Here is an 18,485-nt window from a genome sequence, read left to right on the forward strand (position 1 = left end):
AAGTTTTATAGTTCAGAGGGAAAATATACTGTCACTTAACACAGAAAAAAATACGTATTCATCCAGGAGAAAGTGCATTTTTAAATGGGAAATCCGGAAAAAATCCAGGAATTTCTTTTTCCTTGTCAGCGTATGCACCCTAGCCCTTCAATTTACCCCATTTTTCGTATGTTTGCTGGCTCACTCATGTTGGGACACAACGAAAATATGCACTAAAATCACACAAAAATGACTATGAACACAAACCGCGTGACCACTTCTATGTTAAAAGCCAGCATAGAAGTGGCAGAGACTAGTTTCGAGGCTGGCCGCTGTGGCCGAGTGGTTCTAGGCGCTTCAGTCTGGAACCGCGCAGCTGCTACAGTCGCAGGTTCGAATCCTGCCTCGGGCATGGATGTGTGTGATGTACTTAGGTTAGTTAGGTTTAAGTAGTTCTAAGTCTAGGGGACTGATGACCTCAGATGTTAAGGCTCATAGTGCTCAGAGCCAATTGGTTCAAACGGCTCTGAGCACTATGGGACTTAACTTCTGAGGTCATCAGTCCCCTAGAACTTAGAACTACTTAAACCTAACTAACCTAAGGACAGCACATACATCCATGCCCGAGGCAGGATTCGAACCTGCAACCGTAGCGGTCACACGGTTGCAGACTGCAGCGCCTAGAACCGCTTGGCCACTCCGGCCCGCAGAGCCAATTGAACTACTCTTGATACTTGCTAGCAAATGCTGCTCCCCAGCCTTTGTAGAAGAGGGGAAGAGGAGGGGACCCACGAATGCCACTAAAGTGCAGGCACACACAGCCAGCTAAGAGAAGTGAGGCAGAGACAGAGCAGTAAAGTCTCAAGCAGGCAAATACACCAGTACTCAGGTTGCTGCGCAACCTACAAAACTGACATCTTCGGACATTTGAGCTCTTATTAGAAAGTTGTTTATATTTTTTATATGAATTAATATTGAATCGTTTTTAAGCACGAATACAGGGGAGACTTGAGTCTTAAAGTGTCCTCTCTCGCTATGCCACTGGTTCTTTACAAATTATGATGGGGTACTGTCGTGTTTCCTTTTACAAATATATCGCCAACCTCGACTCTGTGTGTGTGTGTGTGTGTGTGTGTGTGTGTGTGTGTGTGTGTGTGTGTTTGTGTGTGTGTGTGTGTGTGTGTGTGGTTGGGCATACACAGTTGCTGCAGCGCCAGTAGGGGTGTACTAGGGGTGTACATTACTGCCGCTGCCTGCCATGCTACGAATTTTGCAATTTTCAGCTTTTTATACTTATATATATATATATATATATATATATATATATATATAATTTTAAAAAAGCTGAAAATTGACTGTCAATGTCAGACGAACTACCTAAGTATTTTCATAGGGCATTTAATGAGACCAAGCGCATACTTATGATGTGAACTTTCTGACAAGGGAAAGGTCCAATAAGGCAGTGCCTTTCTTTCATTGTCTTCTTCACGTGTAAAAAATTTCAGAGTATCTTTCGACAAGTCTTATTGGACCTTTCCCTTGTCAGAAAGTTCACATCATAAGTACGCGCTTGGTCTTGTTAAATGCCCTATGCAAATACTTAGGTAGTTTGTCTGACATTGACGGTCAATTTCTTTCTTTAGTCCTTGTCATAAATTAGGTTACCCATAATCTGTGATGATAATTCTGTAGTCTGCATGTTAATTCCTAAAGATGTCAAGAGAGAAAAAAATTAAATGATGCCAAGTAAGATAGCTTGCACAGACCTACCGTTTTCACTGTTCCTTATTGATGTAATTAAGCATGAAGTTCACCTTTTTACAAAAATTATTAGTCAGCACCATGTCTTTCAAACTACACAAAAAGATTGACCAAAACATGCTGTGACATTGTTAAAGGAAGCATCCTGATTTTTATCTTAAGTGTACTTTGTGCAACTACAGAAAACGTAAATCAGGGTGAATGAACCAAAATTTGGCCTCTTCAAAAATAAATACGCTTGCTGAGCACTACTTACAGCTATTTCATGTTGCCTGATCTATTAGAGCAGTGATGTCACGATTACATGGATCAATAATTCTGTAACACACATTTGACTTTTTAGTTTGTGAAATTATTTTAAACTAACTGAGAGCAGCTAAATTCTCTTATTTTTACAAGTTTCTTGTGACACTATTTTTACTAATGCCAAATATTGCCTTTTGCTACTGATTTTCTTTCAGCTTGAAGAAATGTTAACATCAATCATCAAAACCCGAAAAAACTTCAACAGTTACATGACACAGTCCTTGAATATCATGAAGAATATTCAGTGATGATGGAGCAGTAATATAGTTCAAATTATGCCACATATCTTGAAAAGATATTTCTTTCTAAAGAGAAGAAGCGCTCCACGCACTCTTCATGAAAAGTGTGTGACCTGTGATTCAGTTACACATTTCACGAAGTAAGTGGATGGAATGGGGTATAATATAAGTTTAACATTGTATTCACTGTCAACATTCAGATGAATATGGAGATTCATTGGTAAAGGAACCAGTAAAATATAACTGTGAGGAGGAAAAAATATTTATGTCCATCTTACTGGTTTGTAGCCCATGACAAATGTCATCGTTGTGCATCATAAGTCCATGTTGTTCATGAACCACATAATGTATTTCATATTATTGATGACAAGGCATGCTTTCACTGCTTGGAAAATATTATGAAATGTAAGTTGTAATAGAAATGTGTGTCATCAGTTGAAGATCTAGGGCCTGGTAATAACAAATCACACATTTATTTGGCAAAATTATATGTGATGATGTTTCCTTCTCATCATTCAACATCTGGAAAGATTTCTAGGACAACCATTATGGTGATAGCAATAATCTCTGACATAAATAAATATTATTTCAAAATCAGTTTTTTTGCAGTGAGTTTTCATGAGTTTTAGGAATTTTCATTAGTTCTAGATTTATTTGGTGATTGTTAAAAGGTATAATTTTCAACACTCTCCCAGCAAAATTATAGGCTGGCAGTAAAAAATCTGTGTTTTTGAGGACCTTTCATGTAGGGACATTTTGCAATCTTCATTTGCAATATAATTTTATTGTATCCCTTGAGAAATCTTTCATTCAGCATTTACAACTTCTTTACATACATTTTGGCAACTTCTTTAAATATCATTTTATGCAAATCAACCATGCTTGATTTTCAGAAATTCAATGTATTCCCTTAATTCACAGTTCCATTTGTCAAATTTTTACTAGTCTTCACATCTGCAATTCATTCCCTACCTTTTAAAATGTTCTTTTGTTGTCCACAACTCATCAAACTAGCTTTTATTTTCATTAATGTAACAAGACTGTGCAGGAGAGCAATTACACTTTTATTCCATAGCCTCCACATTTGAATGAATTTTATTGTGTGATGTGGAAACAGGTGTGACATCCGTGCACTTAATGGTGAGATAGTAACACACCAAATTATGTATTAATTAATGTAATAAACCACAATCTACATATGTTAATACTGAAGATAGATTTTATCAGAACTGAGAGTTGCATGCACTTTGGCGATTAATTTCAATTATAAATGTGCGTATCTGCATGGGTTCCAGTACGACATTAGGAATGTCATCTGTTGGCTGCCTGGTTGTTGAAGCAGTACCTGTCTCATCAGTCCATATCAGCCTTGTGTTGTCTTCCAGCCACTGGTTTGCACCCAGTGTTGTCTCTCTAATAGACGAGACATTGAATGGAGCAAATAGTGCCTGAAATAGAAAAAGTATAGATCATAACTCTCTTGAAAGACATTTAAAGAAGAATAATTTACTAAAAAAAGTTAACTGATGAAAATTAAATTAAAGGATAGTTTCCACTCACCATATAGCAGAGATGCTGCGACACAGATAGGCATTACAAAAAGACTGTCAAACAAAGCTTTCAACCAAACATGCCTTCATGACAACGTACGCACACACACACACACACACACACACACACACACACACACACACTCATGCAAATGTACATCTGGCCTTGGCAGTCAGGGACTGTACTCGTGTGTGTGTGTGTGTGTGTGTGTGTGTGTGTGTGTGTGTGTGTGTGTGTGTCGCATTTGCGTGAGTGCGCGTGTATGTTGTCTAATTCTGATGTAGGCCTGTTTCGTTGAAAGCTTTGTTTGACAGTCTTTTTGTTGTGGCTATCTGAAACTCAGCATCTCCACTAGATGGTGAGAAGCAACTATCCTTTTAATAATATTGTCAAAATTTTATCAGTGTCCTACTATTTTGCTGCTCACACTCAAATAATAATTCCAGTTCATTTTCCTGTCTGTATCTTTCAAGAAAACTACAGTGAAATCTCCACAAACTACTAACTGTCATTTCTTGTCTGATGGGTAGCTTAATAAAGCATCTAGATTTCTCATAAATAGATGAAAGTCTCCTAGAGGGGATCTTTAAACTTACAGTTATGAGCGAAATATTCTGCAGTAACTAGTCACAAGCATATGCTTCTAGGTTCTGATTAACACAAAAATTATTTGTTTCAATATATTTGACTTTGTGTCCAACTTTTACATTTGTTGCAACTCCTCCTTTTTTATGTTAATGCTACACAAAATGATGCAAGTCTATAATCCCTGATATGTAACTTCACCATCCCTGTGGTTACATAGTGTTTAGAGGGGCAAAGAATGTCTATCGCTTCAGAATTTTCCACAGTCATGATGAATGAACCCACATAACGTAACTAGTGCTTCTAACAAGAAAGACACAAAGTGTTGACCTTGATCTGTTGTCACATCTGTTGGACACCAAAACCTTAAAATCCATGTAATCAAAAAGGCCGGTGCAACTGTATCTACGGAAATGTCCATAATAGACATGGATTTGACCCAGCAAGCAGATGTGTCAGTAGCAGTGAGAATATATTTGGTTCATTGGGCTGGGGGTATGGCTCTATGAGGTCTATGTGGACATAAGAAAATGGCACCTCAGTTTTGGAAAGGAACAGGAGGCTTGTGGATATGGTGAGTGACTTTGGCTGACTGACAAGTTAATTAGATTCTAACCCAAATACAATAACCACATTGTACTCCCAGCTGAACATATCCATCTGTTACCGTACAATTAGTTGTATTAGTGGCAGGATGTGTGAGGCTGTGAATTGCATCAAAAACCTATTTACTACAATGGAAAGACATGAAATATTGGGGTTGGCTCTGAGAAATGTCACACTGGATGCGGAAGTTTCCCATAGTTAATTGTTTCAGCTGCACATCCATTGTTTGTTTCATATGGAATTAATGTATTTTCTCACCTATTTCCTGTGCCATAGCTATCTGGGTTGGATTCACTCTTGCTGAGAGCAATTTGATTCCTCAGAAATAGTTAGCAAACACATCATCAGCTCCTCTTAGGTGACAGAAATTGGTAGTGAATTGTGTGATGAATTCCCAGTGGCTGAAATGCCAAGGAGAGTAGGAATTGTGAGGATTGTTAAACACCAAATAAACAGGTTTGTGGTCTGTAAGGAGAATGAAGTGGCATGCCTCAACTTGGTGACAGAAACGTTTAATTTCTTCATAGACTGCTAACAGTTAGCAGTTGTAGGCGCTCTACTTAGTTTGTGTGTCAGACAAGTTATGGGAAAAATGACTGAGGGGCTGCCATGACCCCTTTACCTGCTGTTGCAGTGCTACCCCTATAGATGCCTGCCTCACTGGCATTGATGACCACAGTCAGTGGCACTGAAGGCAGAGGGTGAGCAAGAAGTACTGCCTCTTTCAAGGAGGAATGTACTTTGTGAAAAACAGATAACATTTCAGGTGTCCACGTGACAGGGCATTGTCCACATGAAGTGATGCCAGAAAGTGTTGCTGTGAGTGGTGCCTGGACAGCTGTTGCACATGGTGGTTGGGGCCTGTAGAAATTAGCAACAGTGAAAAAATGACACAATTGCTGATATGTTTTGTGAAGTGAAACTGAAGAAGCAAGTCCACTTTAGTCACCTCACACCCCAAGAAACCCAATGCCTGTTGGGAAAGCACACACTTGGCACTATTTATCTTCAGTCCATAATCAGAAAGTCTTTCAAAAATAGTCCATAGGTGAATTTCATGCTCAGCTGCACAAGTGGAAAGAATCAGCATATCACCGAGGTACGTGAAGCAGAAATTCAGGTTGTGGAGGACCTCATCAATGATATGTTGCCATGTTTGTGTGGCATTCTTAAGGCTGAATGGCATACGTACATATTCAGAGAGGCCAAAAAGCATGAGTACTGGTGTCTTTTGTACATCCTCTGGTGCTATTAGAATTTGGTGATTGTCCTTTTTTAAGTCGAAAACACTAAATATTTGGGAGCCTGCCAGAGCAGCCATGAAATCATGTAAGTGGGGACAGGATAATAGTCCTGTGTGGTGCGCACATTCAGCATGTGATAGTCTCCACATGGACCCTGTGAGCTATCATTCCTTCAAACTAGATGTAGAAGATATGCAAAGGCCTGTCAGAACATCTAATAACCCACATACCCAGCAATGCTTTGAACTCATCAGGAGCCAGCAGACAGGTCTTGTATGCAGCCAGCAGCCCTGGCATGGCAGGTTTTGGTGTGTATGTTCTGTTGCACTTGAAACTGTGATTTGGGTTGGTGTTCTGCTGTGTCCACAGTCATACCGGGAGTGATGTCATCCCTGAGCAGACATAGATGCTCAAGTCATAGCAAGTGTGGTGGCACTATCTGACTGCAGACACAAAGGGTCTCATTGTCAATGAGGATGTCCATCTTCTATTCTTCCACCATCATAACTTTTGAAATTAGTTCGCTAACAATGGATAGCAAATGGTGTTTTTCACTGAACACACTGGAGCCCTCTCATGTAGTGGGTAGGGTTATTGCCGACGTGAAATGGTCTTGCACTGTTATCTTATGACCACTTACAATTTCATTGTTCATGTGAAATGTAGCCTCCCATATGGACAACAACATCAGAGATCTGGAAAGTCCACTCAACTAACTGAAGAGGTGTTAGGGGGTATCAAAAGCAAGGAACATGTGGCAGGTGTATACCTAGACCTGGAAAAAGCCTTTGATTGTGTGAATGTTGGGATCCTATTAGCAAGCTATGGAACATGGGCATTAGAGGCGCTGCTTATGACCTAATGAAGTGTTATATGAGCAATAGAAAACAGTTTGTTCTGCTTAAAACGGAAAGTGGTGTCTACAAATCAGAGATAACTTGCATAAAATATGGCATGCCCCAGGGCTCAGTGTTAGGCCCCCTTCTGTTCTTGATCTATGTAAGTGATATTAAATACTGTACTATAAATTCCAAAATTGTTCTATATGCTGATGACATGCCCATTGTGTGTAAAAAGGAATCATGTAATGAACTAGAGGCTGAGTGTAATAATGTGACAAAAGAAATTGCTCAGTTTTTTAATGAAAGCCACTTAAATGTAAGCACCAGTAAAACATGTTTGATGGAGTTTAACAAAAGTAGTTTGAATAATGAAATTAAATTATACATTGGCAACAAATTAGTAAAGAAAGAGTCTAATGTAAAATTCTTTGACGTAACAATCCAAAGCAACCTGAAGGGAGACACACATATTGACTCCCTAGCAACTAAGTTGTCAAAAAATATATTTGCAGTCAGTACTATTAGCAAGTTCTGTGAAGACACTGTAGTCCTAAAGACTGCATGCCATGCTGTTTTCTCCTCTCACTTGAACTACAGCATTGAAATTTGGGGGGCAACAACCAACGCTAATCTAGAAAAGCTACTCATTCTTCAAAAAAGGGGTGTGAGAATAATCTGTGGAGCAAAATATAGGGAACCTTGTCGCAACTTGTTTCCAAAAACAGAGCTGTTAACTGTTATAAACACATACATTCTAAAAACCATATTGCTTGTGAAAAGACTACACCCAAACACTTATTCAGATTTCCACCAGTACAATACTAGAAATAAAGAAAGATTTTACATTGGCAGCCACAGAAGAGCACTTTATGAAAAGATGCCTCAGCACACAGGTATAAAATTAGCTAATGCACTGCTTAGTGCAGTCATGGCTCTTCCTACAATTAAACTAAAACATCAGCATAAGAAATTTTTAGTAAAACACCCTTTCTACATATTAGAAGAGTACCATACTTATATGAACAACAAATACTTTGTGAAATTATGTGAATAAAAATCAGTAAACATCTTATTGTAATTTTGTTGTAAATTAATGACTTATTCAGAAGAATGTGTCTTGTGTATTGTACAAATAACTTTAATCATTACTGTTTCTTTGTACATGTGCAGTGTACCATTCGATGTTGAATAAAGCTATTATTATTATTATTATTATTAATGCTGTGAGGATCCTAAATTCACAACATCTTGGTCACTGAACAGAGGGGTTGAAGAATTATTCACTGCTGTGAGCCATGATTTTATAGATGAACAGTTGTTTGATGTTGCAGAGAATACACTGACAGCCAAGCCTGTCTCAGTTAAATAAACACATGTCCTCGATGTACACCCAATGTGATGTAGGAACACTGTGAAGAACAGAGTGCCTGTCAGCTACGTTTGGGAGATACCTTGACAGTACAAAGGATTACACTGTTATAGTGAAGCAAATTAAGGGTGTTACACATTCCTCTAGTAGGGACAGAGCTGTTTGGGTAGGCATAGTGGAGTGACAATTGTGCCTAATTTTGGTTGCTTTCCTTGTTTGGATAATTGTGTAGCATGTGCCTTTGTGCACCAGCTGGCTGAAGTATAAATATTACCAGCAGAGTTTAGCTTGCTGCCTGATGTTACCTCATGTGCTGTGCCATCTGGTAGGTTGAGTGCTGTTGGGAGTGACTGAAGCTGCCACTGGAGAGTATTAAAGCTGCATCATAGTACACTCAATTATTCTGCAAGTGCAAGCTGCTGCTCCCTAGCAGTGGCGGCTGGAACCACGATTATGACACTGTGGTGTCCAGTTTGTGGGGCCGGACTTGTGTCATTGAGTGATAGAACATGACAAAACTGATCTGCAATCAGTAACTGCATGTGAAAAGGTGAGGAAATATTGGGAATCACTACTCTTTTCACAATGGAAGGTAACTGGCCCATCTAAATCTGTTTCAGCATGGCATCGGTAGTGTTGTTTGTGTAAATTACTGATTGCAGGTGATGCCCAAATATGGGAGGGGCCTTGTTACCAATAGTTTAACTTTGCAGCACTTTTTAAATGTGGATGTCCATAGGTTTGCAGATGCAAAAAAGCACACTGTTCTTTATGTGTGTATATTTACTTCCAGGAAGTACATCCTATAATAACAACAAATTTTGTGTGTCCAATACTCCAATAGTGTAAATGAATTGCATGTTACCATCTGAGATGCCATAGGCTTCAAAGGTAAGTTCAAGGAGACAGAACCAAAGATTAGGCTGTCGCAGCAGGTAAGGCGGTGTGAGAAATTTATTACACAGCTTGGGAGGCATAGTGCAGCTTGATGGTGTGTTCACAACATGAAACTATTGGTGACAAGGCCCCTTCCATTTTTTGGTATCTCTTGCAATCACTGGTTTCCACAAATGAGGTTTCTGATGCCATGTTCAAACATATTTGGATGAGCCAGTCACCTTTTGCCACGAAAAGAGTGGTGATTTCCAGTACTTATTCACCTTTTCACATGCAGCTACTGATTGCAGATCAGTTCTATCATGTCCTATCACTCAATGACACAAATGGAGCCCCACAAACTGGGCAACACAGCATTTTGGGTATGGTTACAGATGCCACTGCTAGGGCATTACTTTTGCAGAACAAGTGAGTGCACTATGACTCAGTGAGCAGCATAAAACACAAAGTTCCCAGCACTTGCCCAAAAGTTAACACTGGTTGTGGAATAGTCTGAAGATCTACTAAAACACCTGATAAGTGTCTTGGAGATGCAGTGTCCATGTTAGTAGGCAAAATGATACCACTCTTGAGTTGCTTATTGTTTTCCATGGTTAGGTTCACCACTTGTCGTTATTAAGATCTAAAGTTGAATAAAGGCACTGTAAGCACTACAAAAATTCAGCAGGAAACCAGGGTGATAACTCAAACAAAGTTGTTAAACATAACCAAGATGCTGCTAGATTGTTCATCAAACAGGCACAAACTTAGAGCACACTTTCAATTACATTTTTGACTGTTTTCATCACACAGTCTTTCCTTCAATACTGAATGAACTTTGACTTCTGACATTGATCTATATAATACTGTTACAACACAAATGAAACTGCTATTTGTTATCTTTTCTCACCTCCAAGTTTACAGTAGCAGGCTGAGACAACTCTGTATCTTCACCTTTCTCCAAAATATGCTCTAAGCGTAGTAGTAATGAGCCTTCTTTCCATGGTTCCAAGGTTAGGATCTGAATATTTTCTGGAAGTTCTTGGCTCAGACCTGAGAACTGGAAGATAATTTAAAAAAACATATAGTAACCATCAATAAAATATGTAAAAAGTACCATTTAAAATAAATGGTCCCTGTCTCCAGTATGATTTGAGACAAATATGTTGCTCATACATGAACACTAATTACACAAAATGATCCATTAATGCAGGAAAACAATCAAATGTTATTACATTTAAGAATTAGAACATAATTTATATTAATATTAGATGTATCATTGTAGCAGCAGCAGCATAAAATATATCACATGCAGCAACTAGGTTTTTCTTTCAGCAATGGTGAGGGTAACCCGAAAGGCCAGGAAATTGGGGTCTCTGTTCTATGCATTTTATTCAGCACTTATGATTTTACCCATAATATGACCAGTTGCATTGTAACACACTGCCTGACAGAGAACTGAAACACCCAGACAGGGAAGAGGTAACATGAAACTTCACAGGTTGAAAGGGTGTGTGATGTTACTTCAGTGATTACAAATTCGAGTCAAATTTACAAAGAACGTGGCAGCATGAGAACAATTATCAGTATGAGAACATTTATTACTTTGGCCTGGAAGCATGTACTAATTGGGTTGGGAAGGGTCTCATAAAGTCATTGTATCATCTCCTGAGACAGGCTGGCCAACAAATGTCATAACTTGTCCTTGATATCCTGGGTACTGACACTGGGATCCAACTGACATCCAAACTGATCACTCACAATCTACCGGGAAGAGATTTATAGATCTTGCTGGCCATTGGTGTACCACAACATCTCACAGATAGTTTATAGAGACTTATGCCGTGTATGGATGAGCATAGTCATACTGAAAAATGGCACCAACATACGGCTGCAAAAGTGATAACATATAGGGATGCAGCAGCCTGTGACATACCATTGTACCATGTGGTTTCTCTAAATTACCGCCAACTGTGACCTGAAGTCATACCAAATGATTTCCCACATCAAGATACCAGGAGTAACACTGCTATCTGTTCCACAACATTGGAAGAATGGAGCCTCTCCTCAGGTCACCACCACACTCATTGGCAATCATCACCTGGTGTAATGCAGAACCACAATCCATTTCTGAACACGATGCAATACCATTTATCAACAGTCCATAGTTCCCAATAATCGCACCACTCCTAATGTAGCCATTTGTGTTGCGGTGTTCATGACAGTCTACGCACTGGACAGTAATTCCCCAGATCGGCTGTTGCTAGTCTCCAACCAATAGTGTGGGGTGGCAGACTGTTACAGGGAGTCCACTGATTTATTCTTGGATGGCAGCAGAGATGTGAAGTGGTTAAAATTTGCTTCGTGCACAGTACAGTGATCCTCCCTTATGATGTTCAGACATGTTTGATTGGAACATTGTTGATGAGTATGCCTGCCCACACATTCCCACATAGTCCAAACTTAGGCCACTGTCACATCCGAATACCCCAAAAATCTGGATACTGCACAATTCAAGAAAACAGCCATATAGAGACCCAGAATGAGGCCCCTTTCAAATTTTATCTGGTGCTGATAACGCTGTGTCACATGAGTATGCAGTATCTCTGTATCCTTCACACAACATGTGAAGACAGTCACAATTATTTACATACCCTCTGATAGTCTGTACATGTATGAAGTTACACCGACTGTTGATCATGCCTTCTGGGTACTTTGTTTTTTAACGGGCCATTTATTGAAAAGGTAATATGTGTAACAAGTAGATAAAATTTCAGTTTACATTAAATAAGAAAATGATGACATGAATGCCAATATTTGGAGTTAGAGGCAATACAGAAAAATGAAAGAGGACTAACTGTATCGAGCCAAGTGAATGATGAAGTTGTTCAGCAAAAGTGAGCACTAAGAATATTGTGTAAAGTATCTTTCAAAATTGTATCTTGAAAGAAAAAGTTAAAAAAGCTGTTAAAGTGACTTGATTGTGGTAGTGCAGCTGGACCCAGTGGTATACCATCTAGTTTCTAGATCACTTACATACCTGACTCTTCCTCTGTTAGAAGTTGTCTACCGAAGATCACTAAAACGCTAAAGCATCTAACATAACTGGAAAACACAGCAGTTCAGTCCAGGTTTTAAGATAAATTGCTGGATATATACAGAAAATTCTGTGCTCACTTATCTTTGTGTCTGCTATTTTTATATTGTGGTACTATTATTTCTCATGGTACAATTTTGAAGGACACTTTATACAATATTCCTAGTGCTTGCTTTTGCTGAATAGCTCTTTCTTTCACTTGGATCAACACAAGAAAGTAGATGTATCTGGAACTGAAAAATACAGGTCAGTATCATTATAAGCAGTTGTCTCCAGGTTTTTGGAACAGATAGTGTGTGATAAAATAGATACTTTGTAAATAATAGATTTCAGCTATCAGTCGTCCTTTTGAATTTTTATTGGCAAATCTAGATTTCGGCTAGCAACTAGCCATTCTCAATGCTAAGAACACAACAGGTACATGCCGTAGTTAGATGATGTCATAAAAAAGTTGCAATTAATGGCTTAACTCATATGGTTTGTATATTACATATCACTATCCTTTTTTGGTCAATTAATGTAATGCCTGTTGGTCTGGCTTTGTACACAGTTCATGGAATACTAATTTTTGAGGCAGGCGGGCTGTGTGGAGAACACATCAGTTGGTTGTATAGTGCCCTCTATGTGAACTACATATAAACCTCAATGGAAATAAACAACTTCAAATTTAATTACATGAAATGGAACATAAGTAAAATTCTTACATTGTCATCCGACTTATTTCATCTTTATCATCAAGTAATAAAATTTCCATGCTCACTTCTTGTGAGTCCATTTGTTGTTGTGGTCTTCAGTCCTTAGACTGGTTTGCTGCAGCTCTCCATGCTACTCTATCCAGTGCAAGCTGCTTCATCTCCCAGTATGTACTGCAGCCCACATCCTTCTGAATCTGCTTAGTGTATTCATCTCTTGGTCTCCCTCTACGATTTTTACCCTCCATGCTACCCTCCAATACTAAATTGGTGATCCCTTGATGCCTCAGAGGATGTCCTACCAACTGATCCCTTCTTCTAGTCAAGTTGTGCCACAAACTCCTCTTCTCCCCAATTCTATTAAATACCTCCTCATTATTAAACCTACTCCTGCATTACCCCTATTTGATTTTGTATTTATAACCCTGTATTCACCTGACCAAAGGTCTTGTTCCTCCTGCCACCGAACTTCATTAATTCCAACTGTATCTAACTTTAACCTATCCATTTCCCTTTTTAAATTTTCTAACCTACCTGCCCAATTAAGGGATCTGACATTCCACACTCCGATCCGTAGAATGCCAGTTTTCTTTCTCCTGATAACGACGTTCTCCTGAGTAGTCCCCACCTGCAGATCCAAATGGGGGACAATTTTACCTCCGGAATATTTTACCCAAGAGGTGACCATCATCATTTAACCATACAGTATGTTTTGGTTAGTGTTACAATGCCAGATCAGTCAATCATCCAGACTGTTGCCCCTGCATCTACAGAAAAGTCTGCTGCCCCCCTTCAGGAACCTCACGTTTGTCTGGCCTCTCAAAAGATACCCCTCTGTTGTGGTTGTACCTATGGTATGGCTATCTGTATTGCTGAGGCACACAAGCCTCCCCACCAGTGGCAAGGTCTATGGTTCATGGGGGTGGGGGTGGCGGGGGGGGGGGGGGGGGACAGTGGGGGGGGGGGGGGGGGAGTCCGTTATTCCACTGTTATTATTAAATCATTTCAATTACGTCAGGTGGGTAAAACTTTCTTAATGGGTACAAAGCCAGACCAACAGGCATTACTTGCATTGACCAAAAAAGAATAGTGATATGTAGCATACAGACCATATGAGTTAAGCCATTAATTGCAACATTTTTATGACATCATCTATCTATGTACCTGTTGTGTTCTTAGCATTGAGAATGGCTAGTTGCTAGCCAAAATCTAGATTTGCCAATAAAAATTCCAAAGGACAACTGATAGCTGAAATGTATTATTTACAAATCAAAATAATGGTCACTGCATGCAACAGCCTCTGAATGGAGGGTACCCTGAAATAGATACTTGTTTCAGTAATTATTACTTATGAACAGACTCACCAAATGGAGAATGTTTTGGGGAAGTTCAGTATAGAATAAATGATACCTTTAGCTCTTTAGCTCAAAAATGTATCATATGAAGTGTTTATTCATTGATTTCTTGTAGCCCACTATTTAATAAACTGGGGATTTTTAAGCTGGCTTTGCAGTACACTTACTGCTCCTGATATCTGCTGGTTACAGCAAAATCATCTTTAAAAGAAAGAGCTGCATTTGTTCAATAAACACAGGATAGATATACCATATGTAGAGAATTGTTTGTTCCTCTGCAGTATATATAATCAACAATCTCCCACATGAATTTAAGGCAGCCATGTACTAAATGTATATTTTCATGTTATGGATCTCACATAGGGACCCTGTCCTTATGAATGCTGGTGTCTCGGTAAGCTCCTTCAGTTCTATGCAGAAATACGAAATGTCTATGGAACTGGTAATATTGTTATTGTACTTTAGAAAAGTAAATGGAATTTAAGAAACATTGTTTTTGTAATAAGAGTTTTCAATAATTATCTGATGTGATTTGCACATTTTGTAGCTTTCAGACAGATGCAAGAATGTTTACCAAGAAAGGCTATGACTGTCCATCTTTCCCACTTGTGCTCATAACAGTTTACAAACAACTATGTATGTTAACCCATTATATTATTATTATTCAAAAGTCTGGTAAGTAACTACTATTACCTCAATGAGGTAGCATTTTCAGTTATTGTTTGACACCATGCAGTGTGGTGAGAAAAGCAATGGGATACCTCCTAATATTGTGTCAGACCTACTTTTGCCCAGTGGAGTGCAGCAACTCCAAATGACATGAACTCAACATGTTGATTTAAGTCCTTTGCAAAAATATTGAGCCATGCTGCCTCTACAGCCGTCTATAACTGCGAAAGTGTTGCTGGTGCAGGATTTTGTGCATGAACTGACTTCTCGATTATTACCCATAAATGTTTGATAGGATTCATGTCACATGATCTCGGAGACCAGACCACTCACTCGAACTGTCCAGAAAGTTCTTTAAACCAATTGCAAACAACTGTGACCCGGTGACTTGGTGCATTGTCATCCATAACAATTCCATTGTTCATGAAGTCATTAATGGCTGTAGATGGTCCCCAAGTAGTTGAACATAACCCTTTTCAATCTATGCTCAGTTCAGTCAGACCAAAGGAGCCAGTCAATCCCATGTAAACACAGCTCATACCATTATGGAGCCACCACCAGCTTGCACAGGGCCTTGTTAACAACTTGGATTCATGGCTTCATGGGGTGTGTGCCACGCTTGAACCCTACCATAAGCTGAAATTGTGACTAAGCTGTCCAGGTGATGGTATCCCAGTCATCTCGAGTCCAGATGATATGGTCATGAGTTCAGGAGAGGTGCTGCAGGCAGTGTCGTGCTGTGAGCAAAGTCATTTATGTTGGTCATTTTCTGCCACAGCCCACTGATGCCAGATTTTACCACTGTGTCCTAAAGGATAAGTTCGTCATCTATCTCACACTGGGACCTTTTCACATGATTCATCTGAGTAAAAAAGTAAGCTCTGCCCATGCACTGCCCTTTTACACCTTGTGTACATGATACTACTGCCATCTGTACATGTGCATATCATTATCCCATGACTTCTGTCACCTCAGTGTACAGTGGCTTTATGTTACAGTGGTTTTATGTAATTAAAAAAAAAATCAAACAAATAAAAATTGGTTCACCATTAAAATCTTTAAAAAATATTATCTGTTCAGAATAAAACACCTCTAAGATATTGTAATTGAAGACTGAAGATTGTAGGATCCTTGGTTGTGGACCATGGAAGCATCTCTGACTTGTAGTCAACTTGTCCTTGGTCCCTGATAAAGTCAAAACCATTGCTTAAATTTTGAATAAAAATCATCAGTAATGGTGTACAAAGACTTCCAGTATAAGGAGCCATCCTCATTTTGCCAATGTCCTTATCAAAGAGGGCAGGAGCAGTCAGAGGTTGGAGACTCCCTCTTTCCCTAGGGGTGGAAAACTGTTCCTAAAAGGCAGAAGAATCAGCAATGATCAGTGGAATTTTTCTAACTTTCTTAATGTTCCTTCTAACATTCAAGGTCATTCATGATATCACAGCATTACGATCAGTGATGCCCTCCTCTATGTTCACTGCACTGGACACTTTGGATCTGTTTGCTGCTAGGAAGCCTAAGGTTTTGCCCTCTCAAATTCTTGAACCATTTGGTTGAAATAATTTTCATACAAGGCATCCGCAACTATTTTACATGAACCCCCGTCTCTAACAACAAAATTTTTATTGTATAGCTCTCCTGTTCTATAGATGGCTTCCAATTACCATACTTGATTCAACTATGATATTTAACTTCACCCAGATTGTTACACATTCATAATCTATTAAACTTGTAGGTATTATCAGTTCCTTATAGCAATGAAACACTGCCTCAATTTATCTCTAACCTATTCTTGTGATATCTACTACAATCTGAATTTACCGTAGCATTTCACTTTTGGTTTCAGCAACTTTCTGTTTCTAGTACCATCTTGACATAATTATTTTTAATAAGCAATACTAATTCTGAGATCTTACCATTGATGCTCCTGTAGATTACTAACATCACATAAATATTTCCTATTCCCAATCCACAGCAACAAAAGTTCTCTGAGAGCTGTGGCTGACCTTTCTTTGATTTTGTCAGGAAATTCATCACTGATCCTAAGGAGGTGTTCCTCTAATGTAAAAAAAAACCCTCAAGTGCACATCACAAATTCACATCTACCCAAGCAGCTGCTTCCCTTGTGTAGAGCATGCCTGAGCTATTGACGGTGGCTGTAGAATCCACAAGAGGTACTGTAGAATGAAAACTTCACATCCAAGATAGCCAGAGCATCACTTGAGTGTCTGGGTTACACCTTCCACTAAGCTCCAAAGCAGAGGACTACCATTGACTCTGGTTAGGATGCTGCAAATATTGAGCTGCGGCTGCACCCTGTGTGTGATGCTAGCTGCCTTCACCAACCCAGCCAACCACCTAAAGGAAACAAGGATGGCCTCACTACGCAGGCGCAAGTGCATGTATGCCAGCATGAGCTCTGATTTTCAGCTAGTGGTACACAATGCATTCAGTAGCCACTGGCAGAGCTTCCTCCAAATCTCAGAGGAGAGTTCTCAACAAACACAGCAAACATACAGTGTGCACACTGGCCTTCTTTCTTGACTGTCCTGCTGTTTTCCTGAAGTGCTCCATCACCCACCTAATACTGGAGTTTGTGTACCAGCAAACCCACTCTACAGGCTTGTCTAGTCTTTGTAGGTAAATTAGCCACTGCCCCAAAACATGCACCCTGTGCTGGCTCAGATGTGTTATTCATACCTGTTGATAAAGTGTAAGGAGGCAGCTGTCTGGCCAGTTCTCACTTCCACCTTCCACTCAGAGGTATACACCACTCCTCCCTGTGTGAGAACAAATTGCTCAGATGTTCTGCACAGGATGACACAGTGACAGTGGAGTTTCCAGGGTTGCAGCTCTTTCAATTGCTTCAAATAACAACCTGAAGTCTATCAACCGTTGCGTATGTGGTTTCAAGTTTTTTTCATGCAGTGGACATTTCTTGCTGTGTCTGCACATAACAAGAACAGTCCCTATCCATTTCATGCTGTGTATAAACTGTACAGAATCATCAAAAAAAGAATGTACTAACAAAATCAGTCAGGAGTAGGTGAGAAAGAATAAACAGACCAGAGCAAAAGATAAAATTATCCAAATGTGGCACTACTGGTTGTGGTGCATACAAAATACGGATAAAAAATTTAAAAAAAAATACAGAAATCTGTTCTACAAAGTTCTCGCTCTGCATTACAGATTTAAAGTGCATAAGCTCTCACAGCAAAATAAATAACAGTACTAAAACAGAAATACAAACAACTACTGTTAATTAGACACCAGATCATGCAAGAAAAAAATTCAAACACTTACCAAGTGTT

General features: G+C 39.3%; 1 protein-coding gene across 1 annotated transcript in view; it reads right to left on the reverse strand.

Moving 5' to 3' along the window:
* Window positions 1–3,287: 3,287 nt before the first annotated feature.
* The window catches only part of LOC124783390 (lysosomal alpha-mannosidase-like), a 99,064-nt gene continuing 83,866 nt past the window's right edge, over window positions 3,288–18,485 (reverse strand). The window contains exons 16-17 of the mRNA XM_047254017.1: window positions 10,269–10,418; window positions 3,288–3,733 (exon numbers count right to left, since the gene is read on the reverse strand). Of these exons, the coding sequence (XP_047109973.1) occupies window positions 3,509–3,733; window positions 10,269–10,418 (375 nt within the window). The 3' untranslated portion in view covers window positions 3,288–3,508. The remainder of the gene's footprint in view (window positions 3,734–10,268; window positions 10,419–18,485) is intronic.

The sequence above is a fragment of the Schistocerca piceifrons genome, chromosome 1, assembly GCF_021461385.2.
Source record: "Schistocerca piceifrons isolate TAMUIC-IGC-003096 chromosome 1, iqSchPice1.1, whole genome shotgun sequence".
NCBI lineage: Eukaryota > Metazoa > Arthropoda > Insecta > Orthoptera > Acrididae > Schistocerca > Schistocerca piceifrons.